This window comes from Chiloscyllium plagiosum, chromosome 14, assembly GCF_004010195.1.
Source record: "Chiloscyllium plagiosum isolate BGI_BamShark_2017 chromosome 14, ASM401019v2, whole genome shotgun sequence".
Taxonomy (NCBI): domain Eukaryota; kingdom Metazoa; phylum Chordata; class Chondrichthyes; order Orectolobiformes; family Hemiscylliidae; genus Chiloscyllium; species Chiloscyllium plagiosum.
The window spans coordinates 26,729,558-26,747,959 of NC_057723.1; the positions used below are offsets into that span (position 1 = coordinate 26,729,558).

The window sequence follows — 18,402 nt, forward strand, 5'->3', positions numbered from 1 at the left end:
ATACCCTCTCTACCTATGACTCCACCTTCACAGGAACTATTAACCTGCACCCCAAGGGTTCTTCATTTGGCAATACATCCCAGGACCCTACTATTGACTGTATAAGTCCTGCTTTGATTTGCCTTGCCAAAATGCAACACCTCACATTTATCTAAATTAAATTCCATCTGTCACTCTTGGACCCATTGGCTCATCTGATCAAGATCCCACTGTACACCGAGATAACCTTCCTGCTGTCCACTACACCACCAATTCTGGTATCACCTGTAAACTTACTAACCATTCCTCCTAATTTAGCATTCAAGTCCTTCATAGAAGTGTGAAAAAAAAACAGTGGACCCAGCTCCAATCCTTGCAGCACAACACTAGTCACAGGTCTACAGTCCAAAAAACAACCCTCCACCATCAACCTCTGTCTCCTACCTTCAAGCCAACTTTGTATACAAATGGCTAGCTCTCCCTCGAATCCACGTGATCTAACTTTGCTAACTGGTCTTCCATGCAGAACCTTGTCGAAAGTCTTGTTGAAGTCTGTATAGACAGCATCTACCACTCTGCCTTAATTGTTACTTTAGAAAACTCATTCAAGTTCATGGCAAGATGACCATTTTTCTTTTGCTTATTGGGTGGTAGGGATCATGGAGAAATGTGGGTCTTGAAGGCAAAGACAGAGGGATGGCTTTCAGAAGCTACCCTTTGTCCCCTCCATGCCTCCTATTCCCATTATTTTGGGGCAAATAGAATTTCATCCCTTAGCCCAGCAGGAGGATTGCCCTGGTTTCTCAGTCTTTGTCATCTGCAGGTAATTGAGACAATAATGAGTTGAGACCCTTAAGTGCTATTAATTGACTACTTAATAGCCTTAATTGCTGGTGAGTCAAAAAATATACCCAACATGCTTTTTTGTCCTGCATCTTAGTTAGTGACATTTTGAGATGAAGGTAAGTATTATCTCCAGGCTAACTCTCTCAATCATTTCCACTTCTCACCACCACCTCAGGAAGGGGATAATTGCACCCCAGGCTTGTTGAGGGAAATAGGGCAAGGTTGAATAGAAATTGTCTGGTAGGCAACTGTCACATGACACATTGAAGCATTTCAACAGCAGGTTTGGATAGGTAATGGGCTTATGCCCCCAGCCGGCCAATGGTATTGCTGCTTTAATATTCGTATCAGGATCCAATAACCCAGTTGTGTAATCCTGATTTGCATGCTTTAGTTACTAATGGGTTAGGCATGGGCATTAAAGCAAGTCTACATCTCTGCCATGTTTCCTGAGCCCTCCAGACCACCTGTGGTGAAAACAAAACATTCCGCATTAGTCAAGCAATTATTCTTTTGTAAAAAAAAAAAATTGTCATGTCCCAATAGTAAATATATTGGAATAAAATAAAATAATTGGCTCTTAAAATGAGTAGAAATCTTGGCTGATCAAGGACAAAGCACAATAGAAGATGGCATCTTAAACACAGAGTCATAATTTTAAAAAATAGTGTAATAAATGAGAACAGCTTCCAATAAAGTATTAGAGGTATCAATCCAAAATGAATACAAATAATTAACCCCAGAAAGAGGTACTACTTTTGAGGATCACAACCCAACAATGTGTAATTGATAGGTGAAAGAAGTTATATTCTAAAACAAAAAAAGTTAGTTTGGTTAGCAGAAAGTCACACACAGACTTAAGTTAAAACTGGCCAGTCCCAGTCCCTGGAGAAGAGGAAACAGAGAATTTGTTTACATACAGCTCTATATCACCTACAGAGATAGGCATTGGCCCCCAAAATTGTTCCTCCTCATATCTCCTTCCCCATCACTTTTAAAAAGCACGAGCTCAGGAAACTTTGTCATGAAGATAGAGATCATTCAACCAGCTGTCTCTGCCACTTCCTTCTCCCCTTGTCCACCATCAAAGGTCAAAGACAGAATGGACTAGATTGCTCCTATGTAGGAAAACAATATCCTTTTATGTCTGCCTCTTACATCATTTGAAGTGTTTTTTTTAAGACCAACTGTTACAACATGGGATAAACCCTCCTGCTTAATTTACACCAGCAACACTGAAAAAATTTATCCTGTGCAGTAATCTGTGAAAATTTGAAAGGCCAAGAACTATTTAAAGTAAAAATTAACAACTTTGTTTCTTAAAGTATAACAGAGAATAATTAATTAACAACTATTTACAACTCATTCCTCTATCCTATCTTTTACCTTCCCTTTCTACAATACTAGTCAGATTAAAAACCCCAATTAAGATTTACTAAAAATTCAAGTTTCAAAACCAGCCAGTTGTTGAATCTTCTATTTGGATCTACCTGTGTCGTCTTTTCTTGGGGATGATGCTGCACAGATTGATAAAGTTACCTTTAAGAGAGCCATTTTTCGGGCAATCTCTATTTGCTGGTGGCTTGGCAGTTCTCCTCCCAACTGTTCAATTTTCCCCTGTCTTATACTCCACCCCCCCCCGAGACTATTGGATTGGGTCATATGCTTTAAAGATTGTCAGTATAATAAATTCAAATTTGATTGGAATTTGGCATTTTGTTGGGGTATATTTTAAACTCATTGGCGTAATTCGAATCTGTTTTTGTCTTCAGGCGACCAGCTACCCTAGTAGCGAGACCACATGTTATATTGTATTTTATTCAGAACACTTGGTGCTGTCAGGTAGTTCTGCTAGCTTTTAACTCTCTTAAAGGTTCCAATACACCCACATCTTCATAACACAAGCTTCAACTAAGTCCAGCCTTAAATACTCACTTTCCTTTAATTTCTCTCCTGCATGCCCTCTAGAAGCTCTTTGTTCATAAAAACCCACCTCATTCTCCTGAGATTCTCTCCACTAAATGGGACATCCAATATCCACTTATGGCTCCCACGCCTGTTGTTATTAATCGTTCTGTCTTGCTAAGCTTTGTCACCTCTCCCTAAAGTGTGCCCTTCCCATTAAAAAGAATTCTTGACTATTGCTACTTTGCAAACTACAACCAAATCTCAATCTCCCTTTACACCCCAAAGTTCTTCAATGTGCTGCTTCACCACCCACATTTATGAGTGTTTCCTGATACTCTAGAACTTAAGCTCCCAAGACCTTCAAATCTGGAATTGTCTTGCTAAAACTCTCCAACCCCCTTTCTTCCTTTTAAGAGCATTTTTAAAAATATAATTCTGACCAAGCTTTACATTTGTCCTTCAATTTCCTTACTTGACTGTGTTTTGTAACATTGCTGTGAAACAGTTTGGAACTTTTTTTTATTTAAGGATGCTGTGTAAGTAAAATTTGGTGAAAATTATTTAGACAGAAAATGGATCTCTTTCCTACCTTCTGTCATTAAAGCAAAAATGTAATGCCTTATTTGTTCACTCATCATCAAGACACAATTTCTAAAAAGGCTCATTCGTACATTGAGGAAAAATGTAATACCATGAAACATCAAATCCTCTCCTCCCTTTCTCTTCCTGCTGTCTGGATTCTCCGCCTCTCCAATCCTCCTCTCTTACTCATCTAATTTCAGTATCCCATTTCTGTCTGAATCTCTCTGGTTGTGCCTTTTCCTTTTTTACCTTCATTCACTCCTCTCCTTCACCTCACCTTCTCCTTGTTTTCCTTTTCTTAACACTGATTTCCATGTTACTCCACATTTGATGACATCTAGCTCTAGAGTTCAAAATATATATATTTCTTGGTGTTCTTTGAAATTTTCACAAGGACTACTTCATTCTTCTGAACTCTTCTATTAATTATTTTGTTAGGTTAGAACATTACCTAAATATTCAAAAGCATAGTTAACAAACGTTCCATACATTGAGAACACCAGTAGAGACCCTTGCAAGACACTATTATTCACGTTTGTCCTGTCAATTAGAGTGCCTGCCCACTATTCCGAATTCTGTCTCTTACAAAAACTAATTTCCAAATTGGGACAAGAATTTGCCTTCAATTCCATTTTAGCTAACTTTACTTAGAAATCTCTTCAGACGTCCATCCTCATGAGTCTGTGCCTCTCGACATGCATTTGAATAACATTCATGATGTCCTCCTGACCACTATTTTAGTCATTTCTTCAAAGAAAAATTAATTGAGGTTGGTAATCCACCATTTATCAGTTGTCTCTGAGCTGAAATTTTTCAGCATTCAGTCACACTGTCCTTAATTATACAAACTAATATATTTCTGTACTTGAAACAAAATGTATGGAATGGGCTTTCAGCTATTTAGAATTTAGTTATCCTATACTTGGTGATCAAGGGGCTAAAAGGGAGGAGGAAATAAACACAGTTGCTATTATGAGAGAAAACTCTGGAAACTTATGACCCAGCCTCTACAGCCCTTTCTTTGATACAAAATTCCACAAATTCACAAACGTCTGACAGAAATTATTCCTCTGCCCTGCCCTAAAAAGATGACCACTTATTCTGAGATTATGCCTTCTGGCCCTAGATTCTCTCACAATAGAAAACAACCTTGCCTCATCTATCCTGTCAAATCCTGAATCTTTCATATTTCAGTAAAGTTAAATCTCATTCTTCTAAACTCTGAATACAGGCCCAACCTACTCAAACCTTTCGTCATAAGATTGATCCTTCTCTGTTCCGTTTCCAAAGCCAGTAAAACTTTTGTTAGATAAGGGGCTCACAACTGTTCACAATATTCCGCTATTGTCTGATTAGTATCTTGTATAATTATGGTTAGCCTTCCCTTTTTTTAATACTCCTGTCCTTTTGAGATGAAGACCCATTCCATTTGCTGAACTTGCATGATTTTTGAGATATCTACATGAGGACTCCCAAATTCCTCTGCCTGTAGCTTTCAACAGTCTTTCCCCAATTCAATAATTTTCTCACTTTATATTCTGTCAAGTTTTTGTCCACTCAACCTGTCTATATCCCTCTGTAGACTCTTTGTGTCATCGTCACTATTTGCCTTCCCACCTATTGTTGTTTCATCTAAAAAGTCACTTCATATGTACTGTAAATAATTGTGGCCCCAGAACTGATCCCTCTAGTACTGCATTGATTACAGGTTGCCATCCTGAAAATGCTCATCCTTACCCAAATTCCCTACTTTTATTTGTTAGCAGATCCTCTATTAAAGCTAATATACCACCTGCAAGCCATGGGCTCTTAGGTAGCCTAATATATAGCACCTTGTCTTATTTTTGGATTTTCAGAAGGCATATTAGATCTCTGCTTTCCCTTTATGCTGCTTCTTACTTCCTCAAACAATTCTAAGAAATTTCCTCTTGGAGAAGCCATGCTGACTCAGCTTCATCATATTATGTATTTCTAAATGCTCATCCTTCAAAGTAGACTTGAACATTTTTGCAATAACAAATATTAAGCTAACTGGCCTGTAGTTACCTGTTTTTTGTCTCCTTCCCTTTTTTAATAAAGGTGTTAAGTCAACAGTTTTCCAATCCTCAGGGAATTGTCCAGAATCTAAAGCTCTAAGAATCTCCTGTAGCTACTTCTTTTAATATACTAATATGAATCGCATCAGGTCCAGGTGACGTTTAGTTCCTTAGCCCTGTCAATTTTCCTAGCACTTCTTCTCTAATGATAGTTATTGTGTTTAATTTTTCTCCTCCTTTGTCCCTTGATTAATAAGTAATTTTGAAATGTCATTAATACCTTCTCCAGTTAACACTGATGCAAAGTATTTATTCAGCTCCTCCGCTATGTCCTGATTCCTCACTGGAACTGTAGACTATAGAGAAGTGTAGATCTAGGAACAACCTGATCAAGATTTTCAAGGAGATCAAAGCTGGGATTTAAACATTGAGGATCATGTGTCTTTTTGAAAAGACGGAGGGAAGAAAAGATGTTGGGGTATCATTGTTTAGTAAAGATGGAATAAGTGGTATTGCAGGAACTATCTTCTATCAGAAGACGTAGAATCTGTATTAGTGAAAGTAAGAAATTACAAGAGGAAGAGTACACTGGTCAGAATAGTCTGTAAGTAGGAAGCAATAACATTTCCTCTTTCTCAAGTAAACCTTGTAATTGCCTCCTTCATTTTTAAAATAGCGAACTGTGTTTTAATTGAAGTTTGATATAGCTACATACTAAAAAGAATTCATAATCTTTGCTATGATGAACGGAAGGAGTTGATTCACCCATCCTCACCTGGCCGTAATGCATCTCAGAAGAATGAAAGGCTTGAAGACTCATTTGATGCTCAGAGTAGTAATCAGTCAACTCAGCTGATTAATGCTCCACTTCATGAACATCGGATTTGAATTCTAAGCACTACTTTGTCAATTATAATAAGGTCGCTATCATTAATGGCTGAACTGTCACTCAGAATATTGTACTCTCCTTTTGTCAGTCTCTATTCTGTACACTCTATTTTTCTGTTTAAAAACTCTCAAAATATTGCAAAGGATTATCTCAGATGTTTTTAGCTAATAACAAGTGATATTGAAAGATGTCAGTAATTGCACAGTAATTGTCCTTTTTCTGCTTAGTCTATTATATGAAACCAAACATAGGAATTTTAAGAAATTATGAGAATGAAAATATTAACCTTGTCATATGTTTAAGTTTCCACATATGTATAACCACTGTGATTTGGTTAGGTCTATGAAGGTTATGGACAGACTGAATGTACAGCTGGATGTACTTTTACCACACCTGGAGACTGGACATCAGGTATTAATTGATATTTGAAATAGCAATAAAAAGGTATATGTATGCACTACATATCAAAGATGTTGAAGCAAGCTTCCTAAAATATCTCCAGTTTCTGCTAAAATAGAACAGTGTATTCAGGAGTAATAGGAAAATGTCCTGAATACTGGCTGCAGCCCTTTGAAAAAGCATCAGCGAGATGATGTTCAGGGAAGAGCTTCTCTATTTGGCTTCAGAGCAGAATTAGTGGAGGCTTGAGAATAGCTTGCTCACTTATTCTCTATCTCAGTCATTATATGTTATCACATTGAGAGAGACCAAAGGAAGGCGAACGCATGAAAAATTACTTGTAAACATAAAAGCCAATCTTCTTCCTAATTAAATCATTAAAAAAAATCTCCTTTTGGAGATGCACTTGTGGGTGGACAATTTTGACCATGGATATTCTAAAATGTAGTGTGGCTACCCAATGGAAATGAATATTGGAAGAGGTATTTACTGGCTAGACAAATTGCTAGTATACATTTTACACTATTGGCCAATGTCAAAAGTACCTCGCTCTCAACCAACAATACATTTCAGATCAAGCTAAGATCAAAATCAGAAATATGGTACATCAAGCCAAGTGATAGAGAGGTAGTATCTGAGAGGGTAAGGTAGATGAGGATGGAGAGAGATGAATTGGAGAAAGGGAAGGTGAGAGAAGTGGAGAAAATCATTCAGGAGAGGAGACAGGAAGAAACAGAAGAAAACAGCAGAGCATGGGTGAGGATAGTGGAATTGGGAAGAGAATATAGTGGGGAGAAGGCAATGGGCAAGAAAAGGAGAAAGGCAAAGTGGAAAGGGAAAGAATGGAGATAACAAAATGGGAAGAGAGGAAAGATGGAGAAGGAGGGCAGATGGGGAGGGGAGGAAGAGTGTGCAGTGAAAGCAGGTGAGGGAGTAGAGATGTCACTGAATTTTGATTATAGAGTTGAGAAAGTATAGAGGCAGGGAGAAAAGGAAAGGCAATAGCAGTCATACGGAAGAATGGCTTAAAAATTGGAAGGGAAATGGTAAAATGATGAGAAGGTTATTGGAATATAAGTAAGAGGAAGAAATGAAAAGGGGAAAATAGCTGGAAGAAGAAAAGGAAAGAGATATGAGAATCCAAGGACAATGGATTGTAGGAATTGTGGGAATTGTAGGAAATGAGGCAAATGGGGAGGAGCAGGAATGCTGACAGAAGTTGGATATGGACGAAAAAGGGAATACATTTACTAAAAGGAAGAAAGGTGGGAAAAAGAAGCAAAGGATAGTGATGAGAAGGGAAGACCCGAGGGGAAGGCAGAAGAGCAGAGCTGGAGGAAAAATAAGTTATAGATGGAGAAAATAGAAAAGAATTTGGTGGACTAAAGGCTGATAAAGAGGACGGGATGAAAGGGCAATATAAGGAGGAGAAATTTTCAAGGTAGAGAAATCTAGTAGGATGAGGTTTGATGGAAAGATGGAAAGGCCAAGATGGAAAGCGAGGACAGAAAAAGAAGGGGATAAGATTTAGAGATGGAAAGAAGAGAGGAAGTGAGGGGAGCACAGTAAATAAACAAGAAAAGGGGAGTGCAGTGAAAAGGGAGGGAGAGTAATAAGAAAACAGTGAAAGGAGAGGAAGGTAGCATAAAAAAATGTTGCCAAAGCAAGTTGGAGAGATGGAAAAGATGACCAGTGACAGTAAATGATAAAGTAAAATGAGGAGAGACAAACGGAGTATGAAATGGAAAGGTGTGGTGAAGAGAATGAGAGAGGTACAGGAGTCGGGGAAGTGAGGAAAAGAAACATGAGTGTTTCCAGTCACCTGGTCAAACCTGGCTCTGTTTAAGGAGAGTAAGCATAGATCTGTTCAGAAAAAAATGTAGTGAACAAACTCTTTTGATAATTTGATGTTGTAACATAGAAGCTGGATATAGGTCGTGCCATTGATGTGGTTCACATGGACTTTCAAAAGGCAGCTGACATGTCAAAGAACAGCTCTCTGTCTGTATTCCTGATGAAGGGCTTTTGCGCGAAACGTCAATTTTACTGCTCCTCGGATGCTGCCTGAATTGCTGTGCTCTTCCAGCACCACTAATCCAGAATGTCAAAGAACAGGCTTATCAACAAATTTAGAACATATGGAACAAGAGGGAAAGTTGCAGCAGGGGTATGGAATTGACTGAGTGGCAGAAAACAAAGTAGTTGTGAATAGTTTTTTTGGATTGATGGAATTCCCCAGGAATTTGTGTTAGCCCCCTGCCCTTCCTGATGTGTGATAATGACCTGGACATTGGCGAACAGTTTCAAAATTTGAAGATGATTATGCACTTGGAAGTACTGTAAACCTTACAGAAGATAGTGTCGGACTTCAAGAAATAGGCTGGTTAGTGGAATGAGTCAACAAGTGGAAGGTGATATTTAATGTGATGTGTGAGGGGATTAGGTTTGGTAGGAAGAATGTGGAGAGACAATATAAAATAAAAAGTACAATTTGAAGGATTGCAAGAATTTAGGCAGCTGGCAGGATATGTGTTAAGTAGTTGAAGGCAACAAGTGGCAAGAAAGTGATTAATAATGCATAGTACACCTGTATAAATAGGGCTATGGAATACAAAATAAAGAAGTAATGATAAATCCATCTAAAACATTGTTTCAGCCTCAGTTGGAGTTTGGTATCAAGTCCTGGACACCACACCTTAGGGAAAATGTGAAAGAGTGATATGAAGGATGAAGCACTTCAGCTGTGCAGATACATTGGACACACTCAGGCAATGTTCCTTGGTGAAGAGAAAGTTCAGACCGGATTTGATAGAGAAGATTGGGAGAAACTGTTTCTGTTGGTGGAAGGGTCCAGAACCAAAGAACATCAATTTAAGGTGATTGGCAAAAGAAGCAATGGAAACATGAATAAAGAAGCTTTTTAATTCAAAAAGACTAGCATCTGGAATGCACTGCACTGGTGGAGAATCATTTACTTGAGTCCTTCAGAAGACAATTGGATAACTACTTGAAGAGAAAGAAATTAGCAGGCCTCCAGGAAGAAGTAGGAGAATGGGAGGGCTGACACAGACAAGTAGGTTTTCTGTGCTATAAGCATTACGTGGCTATATTATTTGTGGGAGGACATTAGATGATGGGAGAGAAAAGGAGCAGGAGAAAGGTGGGAGAGGGAGACCACGAAAGAGAAGAGAAAGAGAGATTAGGTGGTGATGGGGAAAATCTCGGAGATGACCAAAAGAGGAAATTTAAGTTAATAGCTCAACTCTAATTTGTCGGTCTCTTGGCTGTTCTGTCAGTCATGTTGGTGTCTGATGGTTGATTGGTCACTATTAGATTTACTACATTTTGTTTTATTTTCTGTTTTAAAAACTCAGGGGTGAATCTTTTCCTATCTTGTAGTCGTCTAACTCCTCACTCTCTTTCTTCACCATTCTCCACATCTCATACATGTGGTTAAACTTTAGTATTCAACCTGTAGTCTTTCTGGTTTAAGACTAATATTATTTTTCTGTTTTTAAATTCCATATAGAAAGAAATCAAAATATTTTGGGGAAATGGTTCTTTTTATATATTTTTTATAAAGAGATATTTATATTGCCTCGTTTAATGACCTCCATATCTGGACACCAAGAGCTCCCTGTTTCTCCAGTAAAACTTGTAGTTATGTCAACATAATCTGTAAACCTCATCATCATTTAACCATGAACTAAATTACAATTTCTCCTTCATATCAGGATACAAGATTCAAATGTTACTTGATTATTAATATTGCTTAATTTTCATTCTGCAGGACATGTTGGAGCTCCATTGCCTTGTAATTATCTCAAACTTATCAATGTAGATGAAATGAAGTATTTTTCTGCAAAAGGAGAGGGAGAGGTAGGTAAATGCTTACATTTCAAATATTCTTCCCTATTTATAGGTATTCCCATTTCACTCTCAATGAAAGGGGCAGACAGCAAAGAGATTCTATCTTTTAAAATGAACGGGGCGTAGAACTAATGTAAACACTATGCTGGAGAAACTAAGCTGTTGATATTTTGAGTATAATATGATGTGCATTTTAGATTTAAGCCTTCTGGATCACTGGGATCATTTCTGGGGACTTGTACAAGTGGTACAGTCTTCACATAAACCAACATCCTTCCAGGTAGGTTTGCTAGTGTTCTTGGAAAGGATTTAAACTAGTTCAGCAGGTGGCGGGGTGCAACATGAGTACAATAGTGACACAATAGAGTAAAGGAACCAAGATAGAGAGAGTTCAGCCATGTTACAATTTAGGAGAGCGAGGCAAAGCTGAATACTTTAATGCTAGGTAAGACGAGCGTGGATTTGCACATGAAATTGCGATGTTGCCAGCATAGATATGGTTGATGGGGGGCAAGACTGGCAACTCCACATTCCAGGGTATAGGATCTTCAGTTGAATAGGAGAGGGTGTAAAGAGGGGATGGTGTTGCATTATTCAGGAGGGTATATTATAGGCTCCCATGCAATCAGTTGACAATAGAGGAAAAGATACGTAAACAATTCACTGAGATGTGTAATACCCTGATATAGGGTAACTATATCAGATTTTAACTTCCTAAACATTAATTGGGATAGTCATAGAGTAAAGATTTAAGAAGGGGTAATCTGTGCATGGGGCCAAAGGATATTGTTAGGATGGTAAACAAATACTTCAAATCTCTCTTTGCTCTGGAAAAGGAAGATTATGGTACAGAATTTGGGGAAGAGCACTATAAGGGTTTTAAGCAGATGGACATATGGTGTGAAGAGGTTTTTATAGGCTTAAAAGTGAACAACCCTCTGATCAAGATGAGTTGCATATCTGGCTGCTGTGTGGCGGGAGAGGAAATTACAGGGGCTCTGACCTAAATGTTTTATTTCTATATGGCCAGAGGAGAGGTGTTGGAAGACTGGAGAACAGCTATTGTGGTCCCACTTTTTAAGAAAGTGAGATGAACAAATCAGGGATTTACAGACCAATGAGCAGTAGCAAAACTATTGGAGAATATCAATCTGCACTTGGAGAGACAAGGTTTGATCAGAGGTAGTCAGCATGGCTTTGTCAGTGGGAGATTGTGCCCAACAAATTTGATTGAATTTTTCGATGATATGATCAGGTGTGTAGATGAGGTAGTGAACTGATATAGTTTATATTGATTTTCAGCAAAGCCTTTGAAAAACTCCCACAGAAGGGACGCAGAGGAGAATCACAAGAATGTCACCTGGAATGGAGTATTTTGGCTATAAAAGAGGTTGGATAGGTTTGCAGTTGTTTCTTTACAGCTGAGAATGCTGAGTGGGGATCAGATTGAGGTGTATAAGATTGAGAGGCATCGACAGGGTGGGTAGGGAAGCAGCTTTTCCCTAGGTCAGTAATGAGGTGGCATAATTTTAAGGTGAAGGGCAACAGGTTTACAGGTGATTTGAGGAAAAGGATTTTCACCCAGAATCTGGTGGTGGGAATCTGGAATACTACCTGAGAGGGTAGTAGAGGAAGTAAATCTCAGAACCTTTTAAAATGTCCTTGGATGAGCACATGAAACCCTAAAATATCATAACATTAAGGCTATGGGTCAAGTGCTAGAAAGTGGGATCAGTGTAAGCAGATCACAGACTGAATAGGCCAAAGGTCCTCTTCTATACTATATGATGCTTTGGATTGGAAGGGGGTTTGAAAAGTGCTGGATTTTCAGTTGCTTTAATTTCTGTTCTAATAATTGACTAAACAGAAGGAACAGGGAACAATACCAGGATCTTGTTGAATAGGCCCAGTGCATTATTAATAGTGAGCCATGTGGATAGCCAGCTAGTTTACCAAAAATGAGCCATTGAAGTTGGGGCTATAGGGTTGTCAAGAGTAGGTTTCAAACAAATCCATAACACAGACAAGGAAAAGTTCAACACCTTTCTCCGGGAAGGAGAATTGGCCATTACCAGGGTGGGAACTTGGAGGATTATGACTGGGAAAAGTAATGGCAATCATTTGATGGTGGTAGTGGTGGTGATGGAGATAAGAGAGTGTCAAGGTAGTGATTAGGGTTGAGAATGATGGTCACTAGTGCCTCATTGCAGCTGTCTTCTTCCATGCTGTTCCAGGGTATTCCAGTATCTCTGCCCACAGTAGTCCCTTTTTTTAAAGACTGCAAGTTAAACCTAGGTGGTCTGTGGTAGGATTGAGTATTAGTATTTGTGGCATTAGGGTAAACCTACGTTTCAGAATATCTTCAACGATGCTTTATTTTTCCATTTGCAAAGAACTTGAAAGCAAAATACTGTGGATGCTGGAACTCTGTAACAAAAGCAGAAAATGCTGGAGAAACTCAGCAAGTCTGGCAACAGTTATGGAGAGCAAAACAGTCAACATTTTGTCTGTTGTGACTCTTCAGAACAGTTCAGGGTTCATTTTATTTTTCTGCTTTGCCTGGAACTGAATAATCTGCCGCCTCTTCTCATTTCAGTTTATCCTCAAGTCATCTTAAAAGCAAATTATTTATCTTGTTCATACTGTTGCAACCTCACTCCACCTTATACCAGACAGGTCAACCTAAACTTTACTTGCAACAGTTATAGAAAAGCAAATGCTACAGCATGTGGGCCTAATATGAAAGCAACTTGAATTTGGAAGAAGTATGAAAAATAGTTGAAATAGAATATTTTTTCACTGATCATTGTGAATGTCCATTACATTGTAGATCTGTGTGAAAGGACCAAATGTGTTCAAAGGCTACCTCAAAGACACTGAGAAAACAGATGAAGCACTGGACAAAGACAGTTGGTTGCATACTGGGGATATTGGTAAATGGTTACCTGTGAGTATGTACTATATAAATATCATTATTTAGTAAAACTGAGAAATGTATTTTTTAATAGTTGATTTTAGAAATAATATATTTTATAATGTTTTCCTTCTGAAACACAATAGACAGCCTGAGCGCAATTATGATGAATTCATATCAAATCATGCGTATAAATAGTTGTTTATTGAATGTTAGATAAATAGGTGGTTACCACATTTTTTGGGACATCAGAATTTTATCTGGAGATGTGTGTTTATGACTTTTTTCTATTTCACACAATAAATATGAATGAGAGGATATTGGGTCCACTGAAATTCTATTCCTGAGTGTGGATTAATGTAGTTCATTCTGATTTTAAGAGAGGTAAATGAGAAGTTACTTGGTTATTGGAATTCTGCAGAACAGGAAGGAAAAACTGAGATAGTGAGGACTGCTCGAGAAGTCAGAGTTGATAAGTGTGGCATTGGAAAAAGCACAGCAGGTCAGGCAGCATCTGAGGAGCAAGAGAGTCAGTGTTTCGGGTATAGCCCTTCATCAGAAAAAAAAACTATGGAAGGATATCAATAAGAGAGAAAGAAAGAAACTGACACTGCCTTTGCTGTTTGAATTCATGTATCGCTGGACATCAGAGTGCATCTGGGAAAATTAACCAACAGTGAAATTCACAACTGATCTTGGAGGAACTGTTGGGTGAAGTTCATAGCACAGAAGCAGATCAGTGTATTGTTGTTTTAAGTGTGACCTACAGAAAGTCTGCAGTAGTGTGTAGAGTGGGTTAGTTCTTAATTATTTTTATTTGGAGATGTGTCTCTTGATTAAACTTAAAATATAAGCCATAACTATTAATTTAACCTGAGGCAGTGTTTGTAAAGGAATAAGACAGTGTTGTTTTCTGGGTCTGCGGATTGTGAAAATGGCCTTTAATATGTGCTTCTTGTCAGATGTGGAAGTTTAAAGAGAGTTTAAAGATTACAGCGGATTACATCTGCCATAAATGCTGTTGGTTGCGAATCTTATCAGATCAAATGGATCGGTTGGGGAGACAGTTAGAAGCAATGAGGAATTTTCAACAACAGTATGTGATGGATGGGAGTTGTAGGAAGGGGGGAAAGTCACAGATACAGTCACATAGATGGGTTAACTCCAGGAAAGGTAAGAGAGGTAGGCAGCTAGTGCAGGAGTCTTTGGTGGCTATACCCATTTCAAACAAATACGCTGTTTTGGAAAATGTAGTGGGGGATGGATTCTCAGGGGAATGTAGACGAACAGCCAAGTTTCTGGTATTGAGACTGGATCTAATGCAACGAGGGATATGTCTGATTCCTAGAGATCAATTGTGTTAGGAGACTCTCTAGTCCAAAGTACAGACAGATGTTTCTGTAGTCAGCAGTGAAAAATCAGAATGGTGTGTTGCTTCCCTGGTGCCAGGATCAAGGATGTCTCAGAGTGTGCAGAATGTTTTCATGGGGGAGAGGGGCCAGCAAGAGGTCATTGTCCACATTGGAACCAACGACATAGGAAGGGAAAAGGTTGAGATTCTGAAGGGAGATTACAGAGAGTTAGGTAGGAATTTAAAAAGGAGGTCCTCGATTAGTAATATCTGGATTACTCCTAAGAGTTAGTGAGGGCAGGAATAGGAGGATAGAGCAGATGAATGCATGGCTGCGGAACTGGCATATGGAAGAAGGATTCACATTTTTGAATCATTGGAATCTTTATCAGGGTAGAAGTGACCTGTACAAGAAGGACGGATTGCACCTAAATTGGAAGGGGACTAATATACTGGCAGGGAAATTTGCTGGAGCTGCTTGGGAAGATTTAAACTAGTAAGATGGGGGGGTGGGACCAAGGTAGATAATGAGGCAAGAGGTCAATCTGAGACTGATACAGTTGAGAACAGAAGTGAGTCAAACAGTCAGGGCAGGCAGGGACAAAGTACGACTACAAAATTAAACTGCATTTATTTCAATTCACGGGGCCAAACAGGGAAGGCAGATGAACTCCAGGCATGGTTAGGAACATGGGACTGGGATATCATAGCTATTACAGAAACATGACTCCAGGATGGGCAGGACTGGCAGCTTAATGTTCCAGGATACAAATGCTACAGGAATGATAGAAAGGGAGGCAAGAGAGGAGGGTGAGTGGCGTTTTTAATAAGAGATCGCATTACAGCTGTACTGAGGGAGAATATTCCTGGAAATACAACCAGGGAAGTTATTTGGGTGGAACTGAGAAATAAGAAATGAATGATCACCTGATTGGGATTGTATTATAGACCTCCTAATAATCAGAAGGAAATTAAGAAACAAATTTATAAGGAGATTTCAGCCATCTGTAAGAATAATAGGGTGGTAATGGTGGGGGATTTTAACTTTCCAAACATAGGCTGGGACTGCCATAGTGTTAAAGGGTTTAGATGAGAAGAATTTGTTAAGTGTGTGCAAGAAAATTTTCTGATTCAGTATGTGGATGTACCTACTAGAGAGGGTGCAAAACTTGACCTACTCTTAGAAAATAAGGCAGGGCAGGTGACTGAGGTGTCAGTGGGAGGGTACTTTGGGGCCAGTGACCATAATTCTATTAGTTTTAAAATAGTGATGGAAAAGGATAGACCAGATCTAAAAGTTGAAGTTCTAAATTGGAGAAAGGCCAATTTTGATGGTATTAGGCAAGAACTTTCGAAAGCTGATTGGGGGCAGATGTTTGCAGGTAAAGGGACCACTGGAAAATGGGAAGCCTTCCAGAATGAGAGAACCACAATCCAGAGAAAGTATATTCCTGTTAGGGTGAAAGGAAAGGCTGGTAGGTGTAGGGAATGCTGGATGACTAAAGAAATTGAGGGTTTGGTTAAGAAAAGGAAGGAAGCATATGTCAGGTAGACAGGATAGATCGAGTGAATCCTTAGAGTATAAAGGCAGTAGGAGTATATTTAAGAGGGAATTCAGGAGGGCAAAATGGAGACATGAGATAGCTTTGGCAAATAGAATTAAGGAGAATACGTTAAGGACAAAAGGGTAACTAGGGTCCCTCAAAGATCAGTGAGGCAGCCTTTGTGTGGAGCCACAGAAAATGGGGGAGATACTAAATGAGTATTTTGCATCAGTATTTACTGTGGAAAAGGATATGGAAGATGTAGACAGTAGGGAAATATATGGTGACACCTTGGAAAATGTCCAAATTACAGGTGAGGAAGTGCTGGATGTCTTGAATGCATAAAGGTGGATAAATCCCCAGGACCTGATCAGGTGTACCCTAGAACTCTGTGGGAAGCTAGAGAAGTGATTGCTGGGCCTCTTGCTGAGATATTTGTATCATCGATAGTCACAGGTGAGGTGCTAGAAGACTGGAGGTTAGCTAACGTGGTGCCACTGTTTAAGAAGGGTGGTAAGGACAAGCCAGGGAACTAAAGACCAGTGAACCTGATGCCAGTAGTGGGCATGTTGTTGAAGGGAATCCTGAGGGACAGGGTGTACATGTATATGGAAATGCAAGGACTCTGATTAAGGATAGTCAACATCATTTGTGCATGGGAAATCATGTCTCACAAACTTGATTGAGTTTTTTGAAGAAGTAACAAAGAGGATTGATGAGGGTACAGAGGGTGATAAGTGTATGGAATGATCTGTCACAGGAAGTGGTGGAGGTTGGTACAATTGCAACATTTAAGAGGCATTTGGATGGGTGTATGAATAGGAAGGGTTTGGAGGGATATGGGCCGGGTGCTGGCAGGTGCGACTAGATTGGGTTGGTATATCTGGTCGGCTTGGATGGGTTGGACCGAAGGGTCTGTTTCCATGCTGTACGTCTCTATGACTATGACTCGAAGAAACAATTGTGTTTATTGGAGTTGTATGCTTTGTCTATTTGTACAGCTACCTGTGTTATGGATGAGACAAGACCCTTCAAAACTTCTTTAAGCAGGTAGCCCAGACCGTATCGTTGCTATTTGTTTAGCTAGGTGTGTAGTGGATATTCCTGGTATAAATTGGCTGGGTTGACTGCCAAGCTTTAAACTTAACAAAATTTATTTCCAAAATTATAGAATGAAACACAAAGAACAGAAAATAGAATACCCGATAACTTATCCTATCCAAACCCAACTTAATGATGCTGATCCGAAAACACCCACATCCCTTAGCACACACAGTAAAATATGGTATAGGCAACTCTCAGTTCGAAATCAGAAGAGCAGAAGGAGAGAAAGTATCCAGCCTTTCTTTACACATGCAACTGCTGAACTGAACCAAAAAACCTCAGCCGCCAGGACTGGCCACTCCCTTTTCATTGTACAAGTTATTTCTAAAATATGAAAGCCTTTGGCCTGAGGTATCATCTGTTTAAGGGTAAACAAAAAGGGCCCCAATAAACCATTCATCTTTGCACCAACTCTGCCATTTCAGAGGTTGGTCTGTTTTACAACCCCTCTGAAAATAATCAAGGAACACAGTAACTTTGACAAAAAAGAACAGCTTTGTGATACCTGGAGTTGACCAATATTCTTCAAGGACCAAATGAATTATGATATAATTGTTGTGATGTTGCTAAATTTTTAAAGTTGGGTTAAGTGAAGGAATTAATAATTTTACAGAAAGGCTTGTCACATTTGTTCGTTGTGATTTTCAGGACTCCAGTTTAAGGTATTTTGGGCAAAGTTAGCTGCAATGAAGTATTGTGTAGTAAATTATCAATTTAATATCAAGCTGATGGAATATGGAAACATCAAAAGCAGATGCATTTATTTGGCAAGTATCACAGCAGTACAAAGTACCAAAGTACAAAGCAAACTCTGTGGATCACAGTTTTTATTTAAAGCTGCCCACCAGTAAATAGCTGAAAGCAACCGATAAAATATTGATTGCTGGTTTAAAAAAAAAATGAAATTAGTCTGGATGGCAGCCTTAGACCTGACAGCTAAGAATTTAATGCTACCATTTTCAGTGTAAGAAAGCCAAAAC

General features: G+C 38.9%; 1 protein-coding gene across 6 annotated transcripts in view; it reads left to right on the forward strand.

Moving 5' to 3' along the window:
- The window catches only part of LOC122556574 (long-chain-fatty-acid--CoA ligase 6-like), a 189,921-nt gene that overhangs the window by 136,029 nt on the left and 35,490 nt on the right, over window positions 1-18,402 (forward strand). For all 6 annotated transcript variants that reach the window (XM_043703393.1, XM_043703392.1, XM_043703394.1 and 3 more), the window contains 3 exons: window positions 6,579-6,651; window positions 10,430-10,518; window positions 13,340-13,456. In XM_043703393.1, the coding sequence (XP_043559328.1) occupies window positions 6,579-6,651; window positions 10,430-10,518; window positions 13,340-13,456 (279 nt within the window). The remainder of the gene's footprint in view (window positions 1-6,578; window positions 6,652-10,429; window positions 10,519-13,339; window positions 13,457-18,402) is intronic.